We start from the raw sequence: 26390 nt of genomic DNA, 5'->3' as shown, positions 1-26390 counted from the left end.
ACAATTGTTCACACTCACTCTCTAGATGTCATGTGTAATGCACCGAAACCATAGCTCCCTATCCATATCCAGGCCCCATAGATCTTTCCATGGTTTACCCCAGACACTTCATATGCCCTAGGTCAGTCCATTGACAGCATGTCGACCCCAGTACACCACATCATTCCAATTCACTCTATTCCTTGCAAGCCTCTCAACCTCCTGTATGTTAAGGCCCCGATTGCTCAAAATCTTTTTAACTCCATCCTTCCACCTCCATTTTGGTCTCCTGCTTCTCCTTGTTCCCTCCACCTCTGACACATATATCCTCTTTCCTCACTTATTCTCTCTATATGTCCAAACCATTTCAACATTCCCTCTTCTGCTCTCTCAACAACACTCTTTTTATTTCCACACATCTCTCTTACCCTTTCATTACTTACTCGATCAAACTACCTCACACCACATATTGCCCTAAAACAATTTAATTCCAACAATCCACCCTCCTCCATACAACCCTATCCATAGCCCATGCCTCCCAACCATATAATATCGTTGGAACTACTATTCCTTCAAACATACCCATTTTTGCTCTCCAAGATAAAGTTCTCTCCTTCCACACATTTTTCATCACTCCTAAAACTTCGCCCCCTCCCCCACCCTGTGACTCACTTCCACTTCTATGGTTCCCTTTGCTGCTAAATTCACTCCCAGATATCTAAAACACTTCACTTCCTCCAATTTTTCTCCATTCAAACTTTTTTTTTTTTTCTTTTTTTGTCGCTGTCTCCCGCGTTTGCGAGGTAGCGCAAGGAAACAGACAAAAGAAATGGCCCAACCCACCCCCATACACATGTATATACATACGTCCACACACACAAATATACATACCTACACAGCTTTCCATGATTTACCCCAGACGCTTCACATGCCCTGATTCAATCCACTGACAGCACGTCAACCCCGGTATACCACATCCAATTCACTCTACTCCTTGCCCTCCTTTCACCCTCCTGCATGTTCAGGCCCCAATCACACAAAATCTTTTTCACTCCATCTTTCCACCTCCAATTTGGTCTCCCACTTCTCGTTCCCTCCACCTCCGACACATATATCCTCTTGGTCAATCTTTCCTCACTCATTCTCTCCATGTGCCCAAACCATTTCAAAACCCTCTTCTGCTCTCTCAACCATGCTCTTTTTATTTCCACACATCTCTCTTACCCTTACGTTACTTACTCGATCAAACCACCTCACACCACACATTGTCCTCAAACATCTCATTTCCAGCACATCCATCCTCCTGTGCACAACTCTATCCATAGCCCACGCCTCGCAACCATACAACATTGTTGGAACCACTATTCCTTCAAACATACCCACTTTTGCTTTCCGAGATAATGTTCTCGACTTCCACACATTCTTCAAGGCTCCCAGGATTTTCGCCCCCTCCCCCACCCTATGGTCCACTTCTGCTTCCATGGTTCCATCTGCTGCCAGATCCACTCCCAGATATCTAAAACACTTTACTTCCTCCAGTCTTTCTCCATTCAAACTTACCTCCCAGTTGACTTGACCCTCCACCCTAGTGTACCTAATTACCTTGCTCTTATTCACATTTACTCTTAACTTTCTTCTTTCACACACTTTACCAAACTCAGTCACCAGCTTCTGCAGTTTCTCACATGAATCAGCCACCAGTGCTGTATCATCCCAATTAACATACAAGCATGCACCCTCAGCAGGATAAATTCTGTAGAGCTAGGATCCCTAACCCCAGTCCCACAAGCTAGCTAAATGCAGGGATGTACAATTCCTTTGGTTTGATACGCTATGTCATTTTCTTTCATATCTGATCGCCATTCCTCTCATCAGTAAGGTAGTGCCAGGAACAAACAAAGGCCACATCCATTCTCTAGCTGTCATGTGTAATGCACTGACACTCCAGCTACATACATAACTATTCATCTGAAAAAATTTCTGACTTTAAAAGTAAAATTCAAGTGCTTGCACTACAATAACAGTTCAGTGACATGTTTTGCTACCATCCTCATTATGTTTCAAACATCTTTTGAAGATCTATAAGCATACCTGTACAGGACAAATAATGTACAATGAGGCAACCCCTGTGTATTACAGTACTGGCACTATGACAAACATACCTTCCTGAAAGCAGTCCATGAGCAAGTTTACTCATTTGAACATTAAAATCCTCTGCTGGATTAGCTCCTCCGTAGCCTTCCATGATGGCCTGTCCACCATGGTAAAACCTATCTACAAAACCAGGAACTGTGTACAGTACTTGTATGACTGAGTTGACATAGCAGGAGTTGCCAAGATTTCTCATCCCTGAGAAAGGGAGAAACAAATTTAAGGAACAGGGTAACTTTAGTATCCATGTAACAATAATTTTTTCATATGCAATAGCTTTCCCACCTTAGCATAGAAGCATCAAGAAGAAATGAATAAGAACCTCACTTGCTTACATTCACTCCCTAGTTGTTACATATAATGTGCTGAAAGCAGAACTATTTAGCTCAATCACTCTACATCAGCCCCTCTATTCAACACAAAAATAATTCATTCTGTTTAATATACACCTCTCACACTCCATTCCTCCAATTCCTTGGTCTCCCTATAACTCATCCTCCCCACACTTCTGACACATAGATCCTGGTAGTTAATTTTTCTTTGCTCATCTTTTTCATATGTCCAAACCAACTCAGCACCCATCAGACAATTCACTCAATCTTACTGCACTTACCACCAAATCTCTAACTTGCAATGACATCCCTTACATGATTAACCTGTCTTACACCATATACCATCCATAGGCTTGATGTAACAATATGTGAAGAACTAAACAAGTTCAAAAGCGTTTTCAGAGTGGAAGACACTATAGCCCTAACACTAGTCAGATGGAATGGTTTGGAGGTTTTGAAAATCATTGAGAAATCTAAAAAGATGTTATGATGGCAAACATCATACCTATATATAAAAAAGGATACTGGGAAAAGGCACTGAACTACAGACCAGTCTCCCTAATGAGTGTGGTATGTAAGGTTCTGGAAAAGAATATTAGAAAGCAAGTGGATGATATTGTATAGTACAGAAATTTCCAAAGTGAGAAAGCATGGATTTTAGGGAAAGGAAGTCATGTGCAACAAACTTCTAAGAGTTTTATTAGAGAGCAACTTCCTCGTACATGGGTGCCTCTCAATGACCATTTTCAGTCAAATCTATAACAAGACATTAATCAAACTGTAAGCCTTTATCTAACATTTTATCAGCTATAAATATATTCTTTGGGTGAATATCTGAGCACAGTTTATAAGCTTCTTCACACAAAACAATTACACTGCTATATATATATATATATATATATATATATATATATATATATATATATATATATATATATATATCTATATATATATTTATCATTTTTTTTTATTATACTTTGTTGCTGTCTCCCGCGTTTGCGAGGTAGAGCAAGGAAACAGATGAAAGAAATGCCCCCCCCCCCCCATACACATGTATATACATACGTCCACACACGCAAATATACATACCTACACAGCTTTCCATGGTTTACCCCAGACGCTTCACATGCCCTGATTCAATCCACTGACAGCACGTCAACCCCGGTATACCACATCGCTCCAATTCACTCTATTCCTTGCCCTCCTTTCACCCTCCTGCATGTTCAGGCCCCGATCACACAAAATCTTTTTCACTCCATCTTTCCACCTCCACTTTGGTCTCCCTCATCTCCTCGTTCCCTCCACCTCCGACACATATATCCTCTTGGTCAATCTTTCCTCACTCATTCTCTCCATGTGCCCAAACCACTTCAAAACACCCTCTTCTGCTCTCTCAACCACGCTCTTTTTATTTCCACACATCTCTCTTACCCTTACGTTACTCACTCAATCAAACCACCTCACACCACACATTGTCCTCAAACATCTCATTTCCAGCACATCCATCCTCCTGCGCACAACTCTATCCATAGCCCACGCCTCGCAACCATACAACATTGTTGGAACCACTATTCCTTCAAACATACCCATTTTTGCTTTCCGAGATAATGTTCTCGACTTCCACACATTCTTCAAGGCCCCCAGAATTTTCGTCCCCTCCCCCACCCTATGGTCCACTTCCGCTTCCATGGTTCCATCCGCTGCCAGATCCACTCCCAGATATCTAAAACACTTCACTTCCTCCAGTTTTTCTCCATTCAAACTCACCTCCCAATTGACTTGACCCTCAACCCTACGGTACCTAATAACCTTGCTCTTATTCACATTTACTCTTAACTTTCTTCTATTCCTGGTAAATTATATGGGAGGGTATTGATTGAGAGGGTGAAGGCATGTGCAGAGCATCAGATTGGGGAAGAGCAGTGTGGTTTCAGAAGTGGTAGAGGATGTGTGGATCAGGTGTTTGCTTTGAAGAATGTATGTGAGAAATACTTAGAAAAGCAAATGGATTTGTATGTAGCATTTATGGATCTGGAGAAGGCATATGATAGAGTTGATAGAGATGCTCTGTGGAAGGTATTAAGAATATATGGTGTGGGAGGCAAGTTGTCAGCAGTGAAAAGTTTTTATCGAGGATGTAAGGCATGTGTACGTGTAGGAAGAGAGGAAAGTGATTGGTTCTTAGTGAATGTAGGTTTGCCGCAGGGGTGTGTGATGTCTCCATGGTTGTTTAATTTGTTTATGGATGGGGTTGTAAGGGAGGTGAATGCAAGAGTTTTGGAAAGAGGGGCAAGTATGAAGTCTGTTGGGGATGAGAGAGCTTGGGAAGTGAGTCAGTTGTTGTTCGCTGATGATACAGTGCTGGTGGCTGATTCATGTGAGAAACTGCAGAAGCTGGTGACTGAGCTTGGTAAAGTGTGTGAAAGAAGAAAGCTAAGAGTAAATGTGAATAAGAGCAAGGTTATTAGGTACAGTAGGGTTGAGGGTCAAGTCAATTGGGAGGTAAGTTTGAATGGAGAAAAACTGGAGGAAGTAAAGTGTTTTAGATATCTGGGAGTGGATCTGGCAGCGGATGGAACCATGGAAGCGGAAGTGGACCATAGGGTGGGGGAGGGGGCGAAAATCCTGGGAGCCTTGAAGAATGTGTGGAAGTCGAGAACATTATCTCGAAAAGCAAAAATGGGTATGTTTGAAGGAATAGTGGTTCCAACAATGTTGTATGGTTGCGAGGCGTGGGCTATGGATAGAGTTGTGCGCAGGAGGATGGATGTGCTGGAAATGAGATGTTTGAGGACAATGTGTGGTGTGAGGTGGTTTGATCGAGTAAGTAATGTAAGGGTAAGAGAGATGTGTGGAAATAAAAAGAGCGTGGTTGAGAGAGCAGAAGAGGGTGTTTTGAAATGGTTTGGGCACATGGAGAGAATGAGTGAGGAAAGATTGACCAAGAGGATATATGTGTCGGAGGTGGAGGGAACGAGGAGAAGAGGGAGACCAAATTGGAGGTGGAAAGATGGAGTGAAAAGGATTTTGTGTGATCGGGGCCTGAACATGCAGGAGGGTGAAAGGAGGGCAAGGAATAGAGTGAATTGGAGCGATGTGGTATACAGGGGTTGACGTGCTGTCAGTGGATTGAATCAAGGCATGTGAAGCGTCCGGGGTAAACCATGGAAAGCTGTGTAGGTATGTATATTTGCGTGTGTGGACGTGTGTATGTACATGTGTATGGGGGGGGTTGGGCCATTTCTTTCGTCTGTTTCCTTGCGCTACCTCGCAACCGCGGGAGACAGCGACGAGGTATAAAAAAAAAAAAAAAAAAAAAAAAATATATATATATATATATATATATATATATATATATATATATATATATATATATATATATATATATCCCATTTTAGAAAGTTAATACAAGGAGGGGAGGATTTCTGGCCCCCCGCTCCCGTCCCCTCTAGTCGCTTTCTATTTCTTTCGTCTGTTTCCTTGCGCTACCTCGCAAACGCGGGAGACAGCGACAAAGTATAATAAAAAAAAATAATAATATATATATATATATATATATATATATATATATATATATATATGATCCCTGGGGATAGGGGATTAAGAGTACTTCCCACGTATTCCCTGCGTGTCGTAGAAGGCGACTAAAAGGGGAGGGAGCGGGGGGCTGGAAATCCTCCCCTCTCGGTTTTTTTTTAATTTTCCAAAAGAAGGGACAGAGAATTGGGCCAGGTGAGGGTATTCCCTCAAAGGCCCAGTCCTCTGTTCTTAACGCTACCTCGCTAATGCGGGAAATGGCGAATAGTTTGAAAGAAAGAAAAGAAAATATATATATATGAGAATACCAATTAAATGATGCAGGATAATACCTGTCAATCCTGGTCCAAACTTGGGCACAAGCTTGGTGCCTGACTCTGTGAGTCGAGACCATTCCCATGCTCGCTGATTATAATCCATTTCTAACTCAAGCATTGTCTTCTCTGTCTTCTCCATCACTTTCACATTTATGCCAAAGTGCTGTAAAGAATGAGAATAAAAAGGCCTCATTGTTAGCAATATTCACTTCCATCTTTACAGTAATGTTTTAAGCTTAATAATTTCTGATCTACAACTTTTAACGCAAAACCTTATCATTATCAAGAGAATTTTTGTCTATTGAGTTGAATAAACTTAACTAAAATTTTCTTCAATAAACTAATTTCTAATTTGAATGTTCTATGCCTTGGGAATTATGTGATTCATGAATGAAACTCTAGTGATGCAGAAAGATGAGTGTAGCAGGTGCAGAAAAATAGTAGTAACAGAACCACTGAGCTTCTGCATGAGCCACTATAATATACTGTGGCATATTCAATATTTTCTGAGTAATAATCTTTCTCTTATAAATAAAAGATGTTTACCTTAACAATATCTACAGATTCTCATCTACAAATGATACAATAACAGAAAAACTGACAAATCAGATAAATATGATTTTTTAAAATCATAATTTTCCTTTCTTTCATACCTAACTGCCTCTCCTGCCTAAGCAAGGTGGCAACATGAACAATCGTGTGGGTAATGTTCTTTCTCCCCATTTCCTAGTGTTGGTAGTAATTGGTAGGCAGCCACCAACCAGGGAGGCATATTACCAGTACTACACGCCTGGGTGTCAAGAAGGTTAGTGATGACTATAGTGAAGTAGCACTTCAGTGTTGTCAAGTAACTCTCCTCTGACCCAAGTAGCTGTCTTCTTTCTGCTTCTACCACATGGGGACAGCTGGCACAAACAAATGGTATTTCTTTATCACATAACACCTGATAACACATAACTAACAAATCATTTTTCCTATCTAGATTTTCCTGCAGTGAGTGCTCTTCACTAGCACTGCCTTTTAGCAAAACAGTAGATTCATTACAGAGAAGTAGTAGGTAGGAACATTAGACAGGAGCTTTAGGTGGAAACATTAGGTAGAAGTAGCGGGTACGAGCATTTGGTGCGAGCATCAGGTAGAAGCAGTAGGTTGGAACATTAGGAAGACAGGTAGAAATAGTCAATGGGAACATTAGGAAGGAGCCTATGAAAAGTCTATGCTAAAGTTTCCCCTCTACTAGTGGCCTGTTAAGGGTGAGGCACTTGAGGCTAAGAAGCAGCAATGGAGTTCACCAGTTATGAAGACTTTTGCCGTGGCCACCCCCTAAAGGGAAGGGGCGTTAGAGATAAAGACAGATAGGTAGATAGCACATGATTTGAAGTTAATAATTTTGGGGCACAAATTACTTACGGCCAAATGCTTTACAAGATTGGGGTCAAGCACCATGTCATCTTCATCATAGCTATAGACATCAGCATTTCCATCCTGTGTAATGGTGCCAAGCTTCACAGCAAGCGGATACTCTGGAAAAAGTGCCACTCAGTTTTGCATTGTAAAAATGGCATAGAAAATTTCAAGTGAACAACAGCCATGATTACCTCTGTACAATTCTAATGATATAAAGCAAATTTATCAGTAACAAATACTTAACAATACTTTGTTCTGTGGTAGCAAGACTGCCCATCAATTGGGCATCCCTGCTCTATGCCACCTTATATGGATAAGGATGGGAACACCAATTTTCCAAGATCAATTTCCACAAATGATACATGAGGCTTTGGAAATAAGTAGCATGCATGTAGCCATCTACGTCAATTTAAGCAGATCCATAAGACTGAAAAGAATGTGAGAGGAATAACTGATGAATGTAAATAGACACTAGCTGTAACTTTATCTAATAAAAGTAATCAAGATATGCAGTCAAGAATGCCAATGCACTCAAAAGTATGAAAATTATTCATAGTGCAGACTGAAGCAATAGATCTCTGAGTTGGCTCTATATGCAAAATGAAAAGAAGCTCCTGATCAGACCTAGTGATATACCTTTATAAAGGAAGAAGAAATTTTCAAGTGATACACAGCCACCAGGAAGAGCCCCATTTATTGCGAAAATCTTTTTGTATACATATAGATGCACTTCCTTGTGGAAAAAGGCTGTAAATGGAGGAGGGCTTCCAGCTCTAACTCATGCCTCCTTTGGTCACCTCTTACAACATACAGGAGATACTTGGGTAGAATTCTTACATCCCTATCCTAATTCATTCCTTTACCATCCTTCCAAACTCCTATACAGTTGGAGCTGGATGTAATGATGAGAGAGGTGATTGCAGGGTTATAATGAGCGAGATGGTGACACTGAAGCTGGCATATGTGGTGTCAGAATTGCAGCAGATGCAACAGTGATGGGACAGAAGTGATGGCAAAGGTGACAGGAAAGGTAATGGATGAGGAGGTACAAGGGAATGGCAAAGAGGTGGTGATAACAGAAGTGGTAGCAAAGGTGGTGAGGTATCCTGAGCCACAAATTAATAAAATCCATCCTTCAGAAGTGAAGTTAGTGTAACAAAACAAAGTAACCTGCAAGTGCACCCAACCTTGACCTTTGGCCTTTTGACCCCAAAATTATATAGAACCTTTGCTCCAAGGGAAGTCTTCATGAAATCCAATGAGTAAAACTTAAGTTATTGTGCTGAAAAAATATAATTTACAAGCTTGGTGGTGACTTTTACCTTTGACCTCAAACTAATAGGGAACTCTTATCATTCCTAAGGTAAAAACCTCAAGCTAAGTTTTGAAGAAACTTACTCGGCTGAATTATTGTTTAGACACAATCATTAAAATCAACTTAGGGTGGCAATGACCTTGACCTTTGACTTTTAAGAGTAAAATCAATAGCTACATTTGTTTACCTCCAAGGTACACTACATTCATACCAAATTTTCATGGGTTATGCAGTCATCTTGGAAATGCTAAACTGTGGACAAAAATGGCAACAATCATTCTTGTGAACCATATCATTCCTACAGACTATTTTTTTTCTTTTCTACAGCTTCAATAGTCTATCTGGTTTCTTTCCATTACTGAAACCTCAGTTCTATTCTTCACACTAAACCAAACAAGAAAACTGCATTCTAGAACATCCAAACTTTTTTTCATCATCTGAAAATTTGCATAAAACTAAATGCACATTGTTATCTCTGTGCAAATTCATACCAAAAACATATAATTATCATTCATCTATAACTTATAAACATTAAATGAGAAAAAATAAAAAAAACGTACAATACATTAATATGGCATCATCCACTATAGTGGCAATATTCACAATATGATAAAGCATTCTTCTTATCTAGAGGAATACTGTAAAATATTCTCCAAATCTACACAATTACTAAAAGCTAAGGATCAGCACTGGAGTTCACCAGTTATGTAGACTTTTGATCTGGCCACCCCCTTGAGAGAGTTCCTAGAGAGAATGGGCATCAGAGATACAGATAGATAGATAAACATAATTATTGAAAAGAATTTAAAATCTAATATATCCCACAAAAAGCATAAATAATACAGTTGCAAATGAGACTTACTTGTCTTTTCATAATGTTCAACTGCATGATTATTACCACCAGAGCCATCTAGCTGCCTTCGACCACAAAGAATCTTCCCATCAGTCAGGTTTAACCATAGGTTATCTGTTTTGTCACACTGCTCACACTTCCAGCCTCGAGGTGGAACCTACAAAAAAAAAAAAAAATCATAAGCTTTACACCTTTAACAGGTTGCATGACGTAAAGACTATGAGATCCAGAATTGCCTGCTGGAGAAACACAAGAATGAAGATGCATTTCACATACAATACTGTAACAAAAGCAGGAAGCACTACTTTTGAATACTCAAAGTCCTTCATCTAAACACAAGCTAAATCCCTTCATAACTAAATGCATCATGCATAACATTTCACCTACCAAGGTGATTTTAGAGATCTTTAAAGAATTCATTTTTGACAACTCATGGCATTATTCCATCCATTCAAGTCTCAGTATCTCAAAATTTATCATAATCTAACTACAAGTTTCTAAAAATTTCCACAACTGCCCCAATATAAAATTTCTTGTTATTAAGTTATTTTGAAAAGCTGAATAAACACTGCAAACACCTGCTATCTGCTCATATTTCTGGGCATCTCAGGGGATTCCTGGGATCATGCCAACAAACTAATCAATCCAACAATCATCATCAATTCCATCAGAGACACACGGGACTCCTAGACTCAGCCTATAAAGTTTTACCTGTGAAGAAGAAAGTGAGGGTACCTTGCCTTTTATTTTGTCACTGTACATAGACACATGAACCAGTTCAAATTCAAAATTTTTTATAAAACCTCATATACATGTATATATATGTACCATTTTTTATTTATTTCCTTTTTTTCATTATATTTTGTCGTTGTCTCCTGCGTTAGCGAGGTAGCGCCAGGAAACAGACAAAAGAATAGCCCAAACCACCCACATACACATCTATATACATACACGCCCACACACGCACATATACATACCTATACATTTCAATGTATACATACATATGCATACACAGACAGACATATATACACATGTACATATTCATACTTGCTGCCCGCAGCCATTCCCGTCACCACCCTGCCACACATGAAATGGCACCCCCTCCCCCCGCACGCGCGTGAGGTAGCACTGAGAAAAAACGACAAAAGGCCACATTCGTTCACACTCAAGTCTCAAGCTGTCATGTGTAATGCACCGAAACCACAGCTCCCTTCCCACATCTATATATATTTGTTTTTATATTCTATTTACCACATATGTATTCATCATACTTAATCACTGTTTCCCGCGTCAGCAAGGTAGCACCAGGAAACAGACGAAGAATGGCCCAACTACTCATATACACATGTATATACATAAAAACTCTACATGCACATATACATATCAACATACACATACACAGACATATACATATATACACATGTACATATTCATACTTGTTTGCCTTCATCCATTCCTGGCGCTACCCCGCTACTCAGTCTCTAGCTGTTGTGTAATGCACCGAAACCACAGCTCCCTGTCCACATCCAGGCCCCACAGATCTTTCCATGGTTTACCCAAGCCGTTTCACATGCCCTGGTTCAATCCATTGACAGCAAATCGACCCAGGTACACCACACCATTCCAATTCACTCTATTCCTTGCACGCCTCTCACCCACCAGTATGTTTGGGCCCCGATCACTCAAAATCTTTTTCACTTCATCCTTCCACCTCCAACTCTGTCTCCCTCATCTTCTTGTTCCCTTCACCTCTGACATATATATCCTCTTTGTCAACCTTTCCTCACTCATTTGTTCCACATGTCTAAACCATTTCACTCACCTCACCCAGGATAAATTAAAACAAATAAAGTTTACCTTAATATTACTTAATGCACATGGCATCTGCAGTCCAGCATTTCTTAAAGGTGAAATAGTTAGCATATGCAGTGAGTGAAAAAAAAAACATGAAACATATATAGATGATTAAGATGATATACATGTCAGAAGTGGAGGAAGGAAGGAGGAAAAGGAGGTCAAGAAATAGGCAGATGGAGTAAAAGAGGCTTTAGGTTTTAGGGTCTGAACATTTTGGAAAGTGAGAGATGTGAATGTAAATGAACGAATTGGACCAATGTAGTATATGGAGGGGGGGGGGTGATGTGCAATCAAGAGGCCAAACCAGAATATATTTTGTTTGTGAGGTTTGCCTTGGAAAGTAAGCTCTGTTTTCGGTGCAATATAGATGACTAGGGAGCGGATGAAAGTAAATGAAGCCGCTGTTCATCTGTCCCTGATGCTACCTTGCTAGGGAGGGTGAAGCAAATGTACATAAAAAACGTACTTTACATGTGGTACAGATGGACAGGAATCATGACAGAAGTCCAGGTAGTTAATGTTTGGGTAAAACACAACTGAAATCATGAAATTATGATTGGATGATATAAGTTTGAAGACCTGAAGTATTTCGTGTGATTAAATTGAACAAGTGTACCTTAACACCATTATCAAGCTGCTTCAGAGTATCAGCATTTTTGGAAACCTGCCGCACTTCCCCATCCCATGCACCTGACGCAGCCTCAACCTCTGCTAAGTGCAGTGCAGATTCTGCTCTCAAAATTGCTGCCACACTCTGCTGTACCTGTAAAGATAAAATACAACTAATTTTATCAGAGCAAAATGCTTTGAGCACTGCTAATAGCAGTTACTTACTGGAATGTATCAAATTTATAAACACAAGGTAACTGTTCTGGGTAGATTCTTCGGACATCAACTATACTGTGAAATACTGGTTATCCATGCGTCAAAAGTGAGTACTGTATGAGAAGGAGATTATATGTGCGTGAAGTATGAAAAGGGGATTATATGAGGTGATACCAGGAGAGCAAATGACCGTTGACTCTCTTATCAGTCTTAACCCTTGGTTAAATACACAGCAGTAATGCAGGCAAGGGAATGTAAAAGTCAAGTGACTACATGGCAATGATATTAAGAGAATCTCATTTTACTTTACTACCCAAACTAATATTCTTACTGTGAATGTATGATTTGCTCAATCTTGTCCTCCCATAAAATACCTACATTCATACATTACTTGACATCATATTTTCACAACCCCTCTATACATCCATTCCTTACTTTATGGGGTGTTATGTTCTGTGAAAACCTCACACAAAGAGAAATCAGATATACCAAACCAATAAACACAAAGAGGAAAATGGTATACTTTGATGGATTTTCTACCACACACATCCACATAGTAGTAAATTCTGACCACATTAGACAAGGGACTGGTAGAAGTAGGTTCCTTGAAGTATAAGTGAATCTGCATAAAGTCATCCCACATAATGTAAGGGATGGGTATAGTATGTTCATTCAACATACTTCCTATACTGTGCAAATTAAAACCCCATTTCTTAAACTAAGCCATACACTTTTTCCTTTTATAAGCACTAGCATCACAGCATCAGAACATTTCCCTCCTTCCAAGCTCTTGCATATACTGAATGAAAGAGCTCTTGTGCCACTGATTCCCATTTCTTCAGCATTTCCCTTCCTACTTAACCAATTATAAAGGCCTTTATATATTTTCTTTTTGGTCTCAATTTTCACATCCTTTCATTTCTAAACCCTCTGTTACACTCACTCATCACACTTTTCATTTTCACCCATGCTCTGCTAATGATCAGATTCTAATGTAATGTTATACAGTATTCTATAAAACAGTATCAAGTCCTTTCTACAAACTGAAACACTGTGAATCACAGCAAACAGACTTACAATTTCTGGAAGGTCGGGGTTGGGAAGAGGTATGACATCAAAGTCTGGCAGAATAACCAAAGAGTTGTGTTCCTCATATTCGTACCTCTTCTTGTTTGCATCAGGGTTGAAACCGCCCTCTACACCAATAGCTAATCGTGCAATTTTTTTCTCAGGCTCCATTTCCTTCTCTGGAGGAAGCTAGTAGATAAAATATTGATATAAAATAGTTTTGCTTCTCATTAGTTAATATAACTACAAACTATCCAACAGCAGCACATAAATTCATAATATACAGAATAAAGACCCTAATAATGCCATCTTTCTAAACATGTCAATAGATGAATTTACAGTCAATATGATCAAATGATAAGATAAATAGTCCATCTGATATGAGGCTGAAATATGGCACAGCTATCATAAAATGAAAAAAAAAAAAAGTTGTGGTAAACTGATACAATGTGGCAGACTTTCATGAGACGAATCAAAACAAAGCTATCACTCAGCAGGAATTTTCAATACATAATCTTTGGATTCCATGAAAGCTTTATAGGGACCTGTGGGGTATTTAATGAGAGACTGATAGGGTTACATACTCCAAAAAGTTTAAAACCCCTTACAACTGACAGTTGGTGTGCCACATATGACATGGGACACCGGGAATTTACTAATAGTGTGCCATATATGGTCTAGAGTATTTAAAAATCCTGAGCATGGTGAAGAGTGGAGTAACGAGTCAGAAAGCAACAACTGACCACTCAAGACTATGTTTTCACATCCATCAGCCACATTTTTCAAGTCAGCTATCTCAATCTCATATGGGACCTGAAATCATAGCAGGGTGGAGTGAAAAAGATTTTGAGTGATGGAGGCCTAAACATGCAGGAGGGTGAAAAGTGTCCATGAGACAGAATGAACAGGAAATGACAAGCTTTAGAGGGGACAACTTACTGTCAATGGACTGAACCAGGGAACATGAAGTGGCTTGGGGAAACCATGGAAAGGTCTGTGGGGCCTAGTTGTGGGTTTAGAGCTGTGGTTTCAGTGCAATGTGCAAGACAGTTTGAAATTGGATGTGAGTAAATGCTGTGCTTCTTTGTTTCTGACACTGCCCTCCTTATGTGGGAAAGAGCAAAGGTTCTGGGAGTGATGAATGTGTGGAAAGAGAGAAAGTTCTCAGAAAGCAAAAATGGATATGTTGAAGGAATAGTAGCTCCAACAATATCATATACAAAGTTGGGCACTAAACCAATAATCTAATAAAAGATAATTATCAAAGTTAATTTTTGTTATCGGACTATTTTAAGAAGTTAACTTCCATAATTATCGAACCAGTTAATGTACGATAACTTGATTTTTAGTCCGATAATGTCTGTTAATTTTTTCTATAAAATATTTATCGTTTTACATTTTCTTTTTAGGTTCTTCAGCATAATAGTATTCTTTGTTGTTAATTCTATTTCTAATAATAGGAAGGTCTAAACTATAATTGGTTATATAACTGATATACTTTGTTTTTCATTCTAATCATTGTCAGTTACATGTATATATGTCATGTCTTATATAAATAAAATATGTAGCTCAGATAAATTGTTTATTTGTTTCATATGTCCAAAATAATCATGCAATGTTTAATTCTTCTCACTTATGTATAGTGATGAAAATTATATGGCTTGTAAAATAATAAACAAATATTAAAAATAGATTAATCTTTGCTTTACATCTTTACATCATCAAATGTCAAAATAGATATTTTTATGTAAATATATAGTACTTTTGAGGTAAGACCTGGGAAGAAGATGCAACGTGGCCAAAACATACTCTTAGACTCAAGACAAATACATGCATACAAACAATACGCACATATACACACCACACCCAGCAACCACACAGAAAAATTATACTATTCCTGTATTCCCATTAAGAATATATACTCAATGATATCAAATATATACAGTCTATCAAATATGAAATATACGACTACACATGGCATTTAATGAGACAGTATGAGAGGGTATGAAACTGAAGTGTACAATAAATTAAATCTTCACAAATTATAATCTGTATGAAAAATATAACAGAAGGTTAAATGGCATACCCAATAACTGGGTACACTTAATATATTTCTAGCAATCTCATGATCCCTAAACTTATCAGTGCGAGACATAAATACAACATATCCATACCTCTTTCTTATTCCGCCTGAGGTGCAAGAAGATGCAATTCCCTGTTCGTTGTGAATATCGTGCAACATGTTCCTTGCTCCAGCTATAAAAGGTGTTCAGACAAACATACAATCCAGTCTCACTTTCCTGTAAAAAGATGTAGGAATTCCAATATCATATATATTCAAATAATACAAAAGAACATAACCTACAATTCTAATACATGTTCATCTTACACAATTTCAAACACCCTCTACAAATCACAGTTTGAATCCCTTATATACCCAACAGAAATCCTGATCACTATAAAGATTAAAAATTTTGTACCTTAGGAAGGTCTAACAGAGAGTTTCCTCTCAAGCAGGAAAAGGTTAGTAGTCCAAATAACCATAGGGTTGATTAGGTTTCTATTCTACAGAGCCAAAGCTGAATATTTTGGCCGTGGCTACAGGTACAGGACCATATCTTTATCAGGAGGGTACGAGAATCCAAGTTCTAATGCACAAGTTCTAATGCACAATTCTAAAAATTCAATAATGAGTACCACAAAAAAAAGAACTAAGTATTCAAAAATAAGTGCATTGCTGAACTTGACTTTTACCAAACAATGATCCCAATCACTGTTATACACACGTTAATACAATTCTATCTCAATATTTATCACATTCCATAGTTAATATGATGAGCGAATAAGTCAAAGTTTATTTTGGCATAATACAAGATGAACATATTCCCTGAAGACATTACACTAAATATACACAAACATTTATTCCTATGTGGTCCTCATATCTTCAAAATGAGTGATGATACAGCATAAAGAATGAAAACAAGCGTACAAAAATGTATTTGACTTCCATACAAAACAGAATGATTTCATAATTACTGAAAACTAATACCAATGAGCTGAGCAGAATTACCAGCAATAATTAGGAAGAATTAAAAGTTAGTTACACACAAATTAACATCATAAGCACCGAATTTCATCCATAATATGAAAAGGTTTGATACAAAGCACACTAAGGTTGAATATCACCATCAAATTACTCAAACACTTGAATATTACCATCAACTCCATCAAACAACGTCAATAAGCTTTATAACAGACTATAAACACCAGATTCTCAGGATAACAGCTAAGTGAATACTAACATATTACAAAGGTACAAATGTTTCCATCAAGGATGAGTCACGCAAGTATGATTCCCGTCAACTGTTCAGGTTAATCCCACTCTTCTCACTCAACACTAACCCACAAGCCCGTCACGAGGCAAACACGGCCAACAATTCCACCAAACTTCGTCTTAGAAATCAAGAAATATAATTCACCGGGTCGACTCTCTATATCACTGGTGCTGACCAGGGCCTTCACTTGACACACCTTATAAATATATGTCAATTGTCAGCATCTTACAGCATAAATCATTCATGGCAGGACACACACTTACTGGGGTGTCATAGCAGAGCATGCATTCATCCTTGTAAACTCTGTCCCCGCCCTTGGGAATGCGTATTTTGCTAAAATGATTCCTCAACTTCTCCATTGTCATGACACCAGAATCCAAACCAAAGCAAAGCTATTTTCACCAGAGTAAATTTCTAGTTTATAGCTCCTAATAAACCAATTTTATTTTCTCCCCATGATACTTGTTGTTACGGTTAATGTCAAAATTGATGAATAAAGTCTTCTTGTACCTAATGGTTTTCTATAAATCAATAAGGTTGGTGTAAATAATAGATAGCACGAAGGAAACGAGCCTATTCAATGACACTCAAATGAGTTCAGTTTATTTTTGGTGAAATATTCATTCTATGATCATCGACGACGACATATGAAGTATAATTACATATACTTATTTCTGATGTGGTCCTCAATATAATCTGATATTCTGCCTCGATAAAAACAATTTACGGGTACAATATCATTTCAAGTAAAATGTTACTGTGATAGTTAATGTTAGCATTTATTGAACGCAAGATGAATATCTGAACTCAGATGACACAGACGGCCGGGCAAAATCAACGATAATTCCTTGTTCGATTTTCTAAATTTGTGGGCTTTGTTTGATCTGGATTCATGCCGCAAAATACAAATATATATATTACATACCGAAGATAGCACATAAGGAAATTAAAAATACACTTCCAATGTGAATCTAATAACACATTTAAGATAATTGATGTCACAAAGTAAAGAAATAACATTAAGGGATTGCAAAATCATAATTGAACTAGTTACGAAATAGATTGATTTCATAATGATTACAATCGAATATTAAAAGACTGAGCACATTTACGAGTACTATGGATGGGTGGGTTTTGGAAAATTTTGGGTGTGGTTTTGATAATTTACATCTTTAAAGATACAGAAATAATGAGGATATTGAACTCTGATGTTATCAAACGACAAGCGGTACGTCAAGAAAGGCAAGAGTCAGTAATGGATTTGCAATCATTAACTCATAAACAAACTAGTACATGTTAAAAATTCTTTTGGCACATGTTAAAAATTCTTTTGATAATGATAAGGATCTAATTTGTGCATGCGTACACTGATGTTGAGATTATTATGAAAGCTGTGTTTAATAATGCTAGATCCTATTACATTTCTATCAACAGTCAAATGTCAAGAAACAGTCATCTGAGTGTTGCTCCAGTCAAGTAAGTGGATGTGCGGATGTGGCCTTTCTTCATGTTTCTGGCGCTATATCGCTAAAGCAGGAAACGGTGATCAAGTTTCCTGGGGCCTGGATGTGGAAAAGGAGCTGTGGTTTCGGTGCATTATACATGACAGCTAGAGACTGAGTGTGATCGAATGTGGCCTTTGTTGTCTTTTCCTAGCGTTACCCCGCGCACATGAGGGGGGAGGGGGCTGTCATTTCATGTGTGGCGGGATGGCGACGGAAATGAATAAGGGCAGACATTATGAATTATGTACATGTGTATATATGTATATGTCTGTGTATATATATATATATATATATATATATATATATATATATATATATATATATATATATATATACGGAGATGTATAGATATGTGTATGTGCTGTGTGTGGACGTGTATGTATATACATGTGTACGTGGGTGGGTTGGGCCATTCTTTCGTCTGTTTCCTAGCGCTACCTCGCTAAAGAGGGAGACAGCGACAAAGTATAATGAATAAATAAATAAATGTTGTAGCCCACACATCTCAAGACTCTCGTTACCACAGTTGAAAATAAAAGTAGATTCCTTTCTAACTTATCCTAACATTTTAATGTTTACCATGTTCTACACATCAAATTCTAATCATTAGAAATTTGACAGGCCTTTAATATTTTTTTCAACACTTCAGACTAATATAAAATAAATGGAATGTTAGTGACCTTGTTCTTGAAGTTTTCATTATCATTCTTTTGAATCAGCAATTAAACAAAGTTTGATTACCTTTTTATTTCTACACAATTAATACATTACCTAAACTATATGATTTATCAAACTATATCAATAAAGACCATGCAGTAATGGTGTCACAGCCTGTACTTCCCATGAATTGCTGTCAAAACCACGGGACATTTCTTTCTAAACTATTGTAGTGTCACATCATTTACCATGTTTTATATATATCTTTGTCTTTTCATTACAGGTTGAGCATCCCCAATCCAAAAATCCAAACTGCTTCAAAATCCGTAACATTTTGAGCTGCAACATGATGTTGCAAGTAGAAAATTCCACACCTTAACTCATTATTTTCTACTGTATCAGTGGCATTCCATATTCATTTGACTGTTAAGTACTTATGTGTGAATAAGTAAAAAATGATTGCTTATCCATAGCATGTAAATTCAGTCAGGAATGAAAGTGATGTCAAACAACCACAGATTGTCCACATGGGCAGCTGAGGTTATGACAGCTCTGCTCTCTGGTGTTCAGTGTTATACAAACTTTGTGTTATGTGCAAAATTATTGAAAATATTATAAAGTACCTTCAGAGCATGTGTATATGGTGTATATGAAACATAAATGGATTTTGTGTTAAGACTTGGGTCCCATCCTAAAGATATATCTCATTATGTATATGCAAATATTCCAAAATCCGAAACACTTCTGGTCACAGGTATTTCGGATAAGGGATACTCAACATGTATTGATTTAATATGCATTTCCTATCAAAGTGCAAATTCCACCTTAGTCCCTATGAATTTTGGGTTGCAAAGGTAAACTGTACACATGTGAATGGGGCTCTTGTAAGTTCTGTAGAAAAAAAAAAAGGAGATGAATACTGCTCCAATTCACCATGGATCTCAAATTTTCTAACAGTGCCATGCATTTCTCAACATTTAACTGCTTTCCCACTACCATCTTAAATAATGTCAACCTGTTAATTTCATGCAATTAAAAGGACATGCATTATTCTGCCTAGTATGATGGAGTGAATTAAAGTCTATGCATACTTTTGAAAAAAAGATTTTGGCCAATTCAAAGACCACATTTCAAGTTTTCTTCGTTCATGTGTTCATCATACACCCATAGACTTACACAATAAATAACTGCTTACAGTAACTCCTAAAACAGAAAAATACCTAATGGCATTAAATGAATATAGTAAACAATGATTACAGCCTAGCTGGTCAAATAAATTGAAGGAATTACTCAAAACTTTAATGAAGTGGAAACAGAGGCAGATGTGGGCAATTAGATTATTTCTGTAAAGCTCACTCTGACTTTGAAGCGATATGCACCCATAAGAACACAAAGAGGCAAACAACTTTATGCATATATATACATATATACGTATATACATCTTACCCTCATGAGCAGTAGCTACAAGTGTATACACTGTGCATAAACATTTGTTGAATATCATTAATCAGCATAAACTGTCAAGGCAGAACTGATGAAACATATGAAAAATAATTACACAATGAAGTTTTATAATGCAGTCATACCAATAAAGTATTCACTTAAATAATTATGATCACTTTCATAAAAGCAGTACAAAAAACTTATAAATAAGCATATGTAAAAAAATCCCTGGGGATAGGGGAGAAAGAATACTTCCCACGTATTCCCTGCGTGTCGTAGAAGGCGACTAAAAGGGGAGGGAGCGGGGGGCTGGAAATCCTCCCCTCTCAATTTTTTTTAATTTTCCAAAAGAAGGAACAGAGAAGGGGGCCACTGGGGTGAGGATATTCCCTCAGTGGCCCAGTTCTCTGTTCTTAACGCTACCTCGCTGATGCGGGAAATGGCGAATAGTTTGAAAAAAAAAAAGAAAAAAAAAATACACAGGAGGTTTTGACTAAGTTATTGTTTACTAATAGCTTATTTGAGCTTGGCAATAAATCACAATTGCTGGATACTTAAATTCAGAGGCTTATATGCAAAACATGCTACAAACTGTAGAACCATACAAGCTATTACCTAAATGAACCTGGTTGGCTGCATGGCTCACTTCTGGAATTGAATACAATGGCTCAATACAATGAATTCTATAAATTCAGTATTACATCAAAATGATTATTGAAGTGTAACTTTACAACAAAAAGACTGCTGTTATTTTTTTTATTACCATCATGTTTCCACAAACCCAAACCAAATTAAAAGAGACACAACCTCTATAAGTATAATGTTGCAAATGTCTTTTTATAGTCCTGTCAAGTGCCCCAGATTAATTAATCATGTCATCATTAAAATATTGTAACTCTTAAAATTCTAAAGTTATGAAAAGCAGTGAAGAACTGTGAAGACATCTGTACAAGTAAGAAGAGGGGAAGGTAAGTGTGAAGGTGAAGGTGGGTGTGCAGCAAAGATGTATAATGTCATCAAGACTGATTAATCTGTTTACAGACAAGGTGATGAGGGAGGTGAATGTAAGAATCTTAGACTGAGGTGCAGGTCTAGGGTGTGTTTCACATAATAAAGTATGGAAGATGAATCAGCTGCAGTTTGATGATGACATGGATGTGATGGAAGACCAGATAGAATCTTTAGAAGCTGGCAGTAGAGTTTGGGAGAGTGTGTGAAAGAAAAAGTTTGGAGTAAATGTAAACAAAAGTAAGGTAAGAGGTGCATGAGGGAATCTGTATATAACTAAATAGTGAGGACATGAAGGAAGTGGAATGCTTTAAAGTACCTAAGAATGGACATGGCAGCAGATAGAACTATGGGAGCTGAAAAGAATCAAAAGATGGAGGATGGGTGCATGTTAAGACAAAGATGGGTATATTTTAGGTACATTAGTCTTAAGTGTAGTATGGATGTGTCTTGGGTCTTGAATGTAAAATAAAGGGAGAGGGTGGATATGTTGAAAATGTAATGCTGAAGAATATTTGTTGTACGGCTGGTTGTTCACATAAGGAATAAAAGTATAGGAGAGAAGAGTGACAGTAAGAGCAGTCTGATTGAGAGCTGATTGGGATATGCAGAAATGGTATGAACTTAGGAGGACTGTAATATCTTCTGTGATCTAATGGGAGAAAGGGAAGCCACACACAAACTCTAGCTCAGGTGGCTTATTTCTGCCATTCTCGTACCACCGGCCTAATATATTACGATTATACAGGCCTAAACATATTATAACTTTGGTAAGAATAACAAAACTAATAATGTATATATATAAATCAATAAAGGCATTATATTAAGCATTTTTTTTTTGTCATACTATTCGCTATTTCCCGCGATAGCGAGGTAGCGTTAAGAACAGAGGACTGGGCCTTTGAGGGAATATCCTCACCTGGACCTCTTCTCTGTTCCTTCTTTTGGAAAATAAAAAAAAAAAAAACGAGAGGGGAGGATTTCCAGCCCCCCGCTCCCTTCCCTTTTAGTCGCCTTCTATGACACGCAGGGAATACGTGGGAAGTATTCTTTCTCCCCTATCCCCAGGGAATATTCCCACGTATTCCCTGCGTGTCGTAGGAGGCGACTAAAAGGGAAGGGAGCGGGGGGCTGGAAATCCTCCCCTCTCGTTTTTTTTTTCTTTTTTTTTAATTTTCCAAAAGAAGGAACAGAGAAGAGGGCCAGGTGAGGATATTTCCTCAAAGGCCCAGTCCTCTGTTCTTAACGCTACCTCGCTGTCGCGGGAAATGGCGGATAGTATGAAAAAAAAAAAAAAAAATATATATATATATATATATATATATATATAACAAAGATGAGCAAAGAAAGACTGACTAAGAGGATCTTAATATTAAAAGTAGATGAAACAAATGGGAATAGGGAGACCTAGAAGGAGATGAAAGGAATGACTGAAGGAGGCTTTGGGGTACTGGGGCCTAAACATTCAGGAAAATGAAAGGCATGCATAGGATAGAATGAACTGGATTCATGTGAAATATAGGATCAACAAGATGGTAATGGACTGATCCAGAGCATATGAAGCAATCTAAAAGACCTGGTTGTGGATGGTAAGTGCTGGTTTCAGTAAATCATACTTGACAGCTGGAGAGTGGAGATGTGTAAGTGAGGCCAGTATTATCACATTCCTGATGTTTCCTATACAAAGTTGGAAAAAGCAATTACATATGAAAAAAAAAATCTAAAATGTTATTATCTACTAAAAAACTCTTTACATTTGTATGTTGTTATTAAGGTACTGAATGGTAGAAGAAGCTGAATCCCCACAACGACTTGCTTTCTGAGCACTGTGTCCAAGAGCATTAACAAAGATTGATGTTGATCCACGGCGTTTTCGGTCTTCCTCACTAGCAGGTCCAAGATGAGAGGATGAACTTTTACTACTTTCCATTTTCTGATCTTGGTAGTGTGGCACTATCATGTTCAATGCAATATGTTTACTTTCATTTGTGCAGTCTTGTTCACTGTGTGCATCTTGAATGACAGGTCCAGGTGCTACTTCTACTCCTCGACGATGAGACTCACTACCTATGAGTAGTAAAGGTATTTCAATGATGCTCACATTGGACATGATTCTATTTCCTAAAAATCCATCGTCATAGGCATATTTAATGTATACAATGATGGCTGTACAAGACATGAATTTTTCAATACAACTTGAATTTTATTCATACTAAATGAAATATAATAAAAATGAAAATTAAATTGGTTCTCTAATTTGTTATGAACAAGGTGGTGAGGGAGGTAATGTAAAGGTCTTAAGGTAAGAGGTAGGTCTATGGTATGCTGAGGGTGGGGAAGCATGGGAAGAGAATCACTTCATATTTGCAAATGATACACCTCTGGTGGAAGATTGGACATAAACTCCAAAAGCTATGGAAAGAGTTCAGAAAAATGTAAAAGGAAAAAGTTGTGAGTAATGGTGAAAAAAATAAGATTCTGAGGTCAGTACGTGGTTGAACCAACATGGTTTGCATGTAAGTCTGAATGAAGAAGACCTGGCATACATGGAGTGCTTCAGATATGGTACCTGGGTGTGGCTGTTGCAGCAGATAGAAAAATAAACTATGAAATGAGTTTTTTAAATGGAAGGGAGAGCTAAGTCCTGGGTATATTAAGGGGTGTGTGGAAGAAGATGGCGAGTGTTTGTCTAGGCAAAGATGAGTATGTATGAAGGGACAGAAGTCCTAAGAGCATTGTAGGATCAAAAGTATTCACAAGAAAGGAGATGGGTGGATGGGCTGCATTCAGAGTGCATGAGGACTATATAAGGTGTGAAGTAGGTTAGTTTGAAGTGGAATGATGCGGTACCTACATACTTACAATTAAGTATTCAGAGACTCTACCATTATGCAAAGCTATAATGCAGCACACCATTATGCAAAGCACTCACCACTTATCTTGCTTAATTACCAATACTGTTTTTCTCTGCAGCCAAATTCATTGTAAAATTATTATCAATCTTGAGCTCATCTGAAATTTTTTTATCTATTTATCAAAGCTCCTTTGGAATATTCCTGTGCTTATACCAATGAAATGTGTCATTTTGTTTTGTACATTAAATATCCTACCATCTTTCTTGGTGGGCTCTGGTAAATCTTTTTGGATAGCCTTGGTATGGTGAGGAAGTAAGTGCAGTCTGATACATAAAGTTGAACAGGGTATGCTAAACTGGTTTAGACATATGGACAGAATGTGTAAAGAAATATTAATAAGATCTGCATACTAGAAATGAAGAGAGGAAGGAGGACAAGACGACCAAGAAGTAGATGGAAGGATGGAGAGAATGTGGCTTTCAGGTATCAGGCCTAAACATTCAAGAGAGTGAGAAGCATGCATGTGCCAGAATTAACTGGACTGATGTGGAGTGTGTGGGAAAGACGCCATATTGTCAGTAGGTTGAACCAAGGTATATAAAGCAGTCATGGTAAGCCTGGAGTAGTCTGTGGGGGTTGGCTGTAGTTAGTAGATACATTGAACATGGCAATCAGTGAGAGGATGTGTGCAAATGAGGCTATTTTGTTGTTGATGTTGTTGTTGTTTTGTTCGTGACACCACTTGTTAACACTGACGAGGCAATTGAGAAGAGAAAAATAATAAAGCACTGTTTGCATTCTTTTATTTGTCCATAATCCATAACACCTAAATTTCCATTGTCTAACTCAGTGTTTACAGCATATTATGGATCTTGTTACATTTTTTTTCAAAAATATGAAATGCAGAATGCAAGAATCAGTAACTAATCATGTCTTACCAGTAAATCCAGTGAGTGAGTTGTTGGATGACCGCGATGAAGGCCGTGTGAAGGAAGACGACCGACTGCCTTTATTGGAACATGTAGACCCACTTCGTTCAACTTGATCTCCATCCCTTCCACAATCTAACTTTTCCACCTTTGGAGTAATACATCATTTATGTTAAAGGGTTTTGAGTACATAAAAGTAAAACGTGAGATATTTGTTCCTTAAAATCAGTTGTTTAACTATCACATAGCATCCATAGAAAATCCATCTTTTTCACCTTTCACTCTGCCAAAAGTTGTGGGAAAAATCATTATGAGGCTACTGCACTAACGACCTCCACCTTCAGTAATGCAACCTCCAAAAATTTTCTGAGCTGAGACATTTTTTGGATCTAGTGTTACTTCATAAAGGACTACCGATGAATTTTTGAGAGAGCTGAATGGGGTGTGCTTAAGTGGTTTGGACATATGGAGAAAATGAGTGAGGAAAGGTTGACAAAGAGTATACATGTCAGAAGTGGAAGGAACAAGAAAAGGGAGAGTTTAGATGTGGATGGAAGACTCTGGGCTCTGGTTTCAGTATACCATACATGACAGCAAGAGACTGGATGTGTGCAAATGAGGATGGAAGACTCTGGGCTCTGGTTTCAGTATACCATACATGACAGCAAGAGACTGGATGTGTGCAAATGAGGAAACTGATCATCTGCTCCTGATGCTGCCTTACTGATCTAAGAAGGGCAAATGAATATAAAAAAGAAATCCCCAAATTAAAGTTGCAATGAGCATGAAGCCTAACATAAAGGATTTGCAGCCAGGAAAAGAATACCACAAATAACAATTCTTTCAGAAAAAAGTATATAGAAAAAAAAATTTCTCCAAAAAAGGATGCAACAAGAATAAAAATCTTTTTTTTACATATAACTAGAGGGGTCCCCAGGTTATGAATGGGTTTGGTTACTGGAACCTGTTTGTCAGTCAATTTGTTCATAAGCTGGAACATATTAAGAAATGCATGAA

General features: G+C 37.8%; 2 protein-coding genes and 1 long non-coding RNA gene across 4 annotated transcripts in view; all 3 read right to left on the bottom strand.

Annotated features, from left to right (window-relative positions):
* Usp5 (ubiquitin specific protease 5) overlaps positions 1 to 17398 on the bottom strand; it is a 38522-nt gene extending 21124 nt beyond the window's left edge. For both annotated transcript variants that reach the window (XM_071674111.1, XM_071674112.1), the window contains exons 1-8: positions 17240 to 17398; positions 15816 to 15941; positions 13651 to 13830; positions 12365 to 12511; positions 9901 to 10048; positions 7727 to 7839; positions 6332 to 6479; positions 2142 to 2328 (exon numbers count right to left, since the gene is read on the bottom strand). In XM_071674111.1, coding sequence (XP_071530212.1) covers positions 2142 to 2328; positions 6332 to 6479; positions 7727 to 7839; positions 9901 to 10048; positions 12365 to 12511; positions 13651 to 13830; positions 15816 to 15941; positions 17240 to 17341 — 1151 coding nt within the window. In that variant the 5' untranslated portion in view covers positions 17342 to 17398. The remainder of the gene's footprint in view (positions 1 to 2141; positions 2329 to 6331; positions 6480 to 7726; positions 7840 to 9900; positions 10049 to 12364; positions 12512 to 13650; positions 13831 to 15815; positions 15942 to 17239) is intronic.
* A 1815-nt stretch (positions 17399 to 19213) lies between these two features.
* Positions 19214 to 22561, bottom strand: LOC139755590 (uncharacterized). The gene is made up of 2 exons (XR_011714130.1): positions 21061 to 22561; positions 19214 to 20809 (listed from the first exon to the last, which is right to left on the bottom strand). It is a non-coding gene; the product is annotated as an uncharacterized lncRNA (long non-coding RNA).
* Positions 22562 to 22833: 272 nt separating this feature from the next.
* The window catches only part of LOC139755589 (glutamine-dependent NAD(+) synthetase-like), a 30670-nt gene continuing 27113 nt past the window's right edge, over positions 22834 to 26390 (bottom strand). Inside the window, exons 14-15 of the mRNA XM_071674110.1 lie at positions 25383 to 25521; positions 22834 to 23656 (exon numbers count right to left, since the gene is read on the bottom strand). Coding sequence (XP_071530211.1) covers positions 23340 to 23656; positions 25383 to 25521 — 456 coding nt within the window. The 3' untranslated portion in view covers positions 22834 to 23339. The remainder of the gene's footprint in view (positions 23657 to 25382; positions 25522 to 26390) is intronic.

This window comes from Panulirus ornatus, chromosome 19 (genome assembly GCF_036320965.1).
Source record: "Panulirus ornatus isolate Po-2019 chromosome 19, ASM3632096v1, whole genome shotgun sequence".
Classification (NCBI taxonomy): Eukaryota; Metazoa; Arthropoda; class Malacostraca; order Decapoda; family Palinuridae; genus Panulirus; species Panulirus ornatus.
The sequence above is the reverse complement of the archived record's forward strand: the minus strand, read 5'-3'. Positions and strand labels throughout refer to the sequence as shown.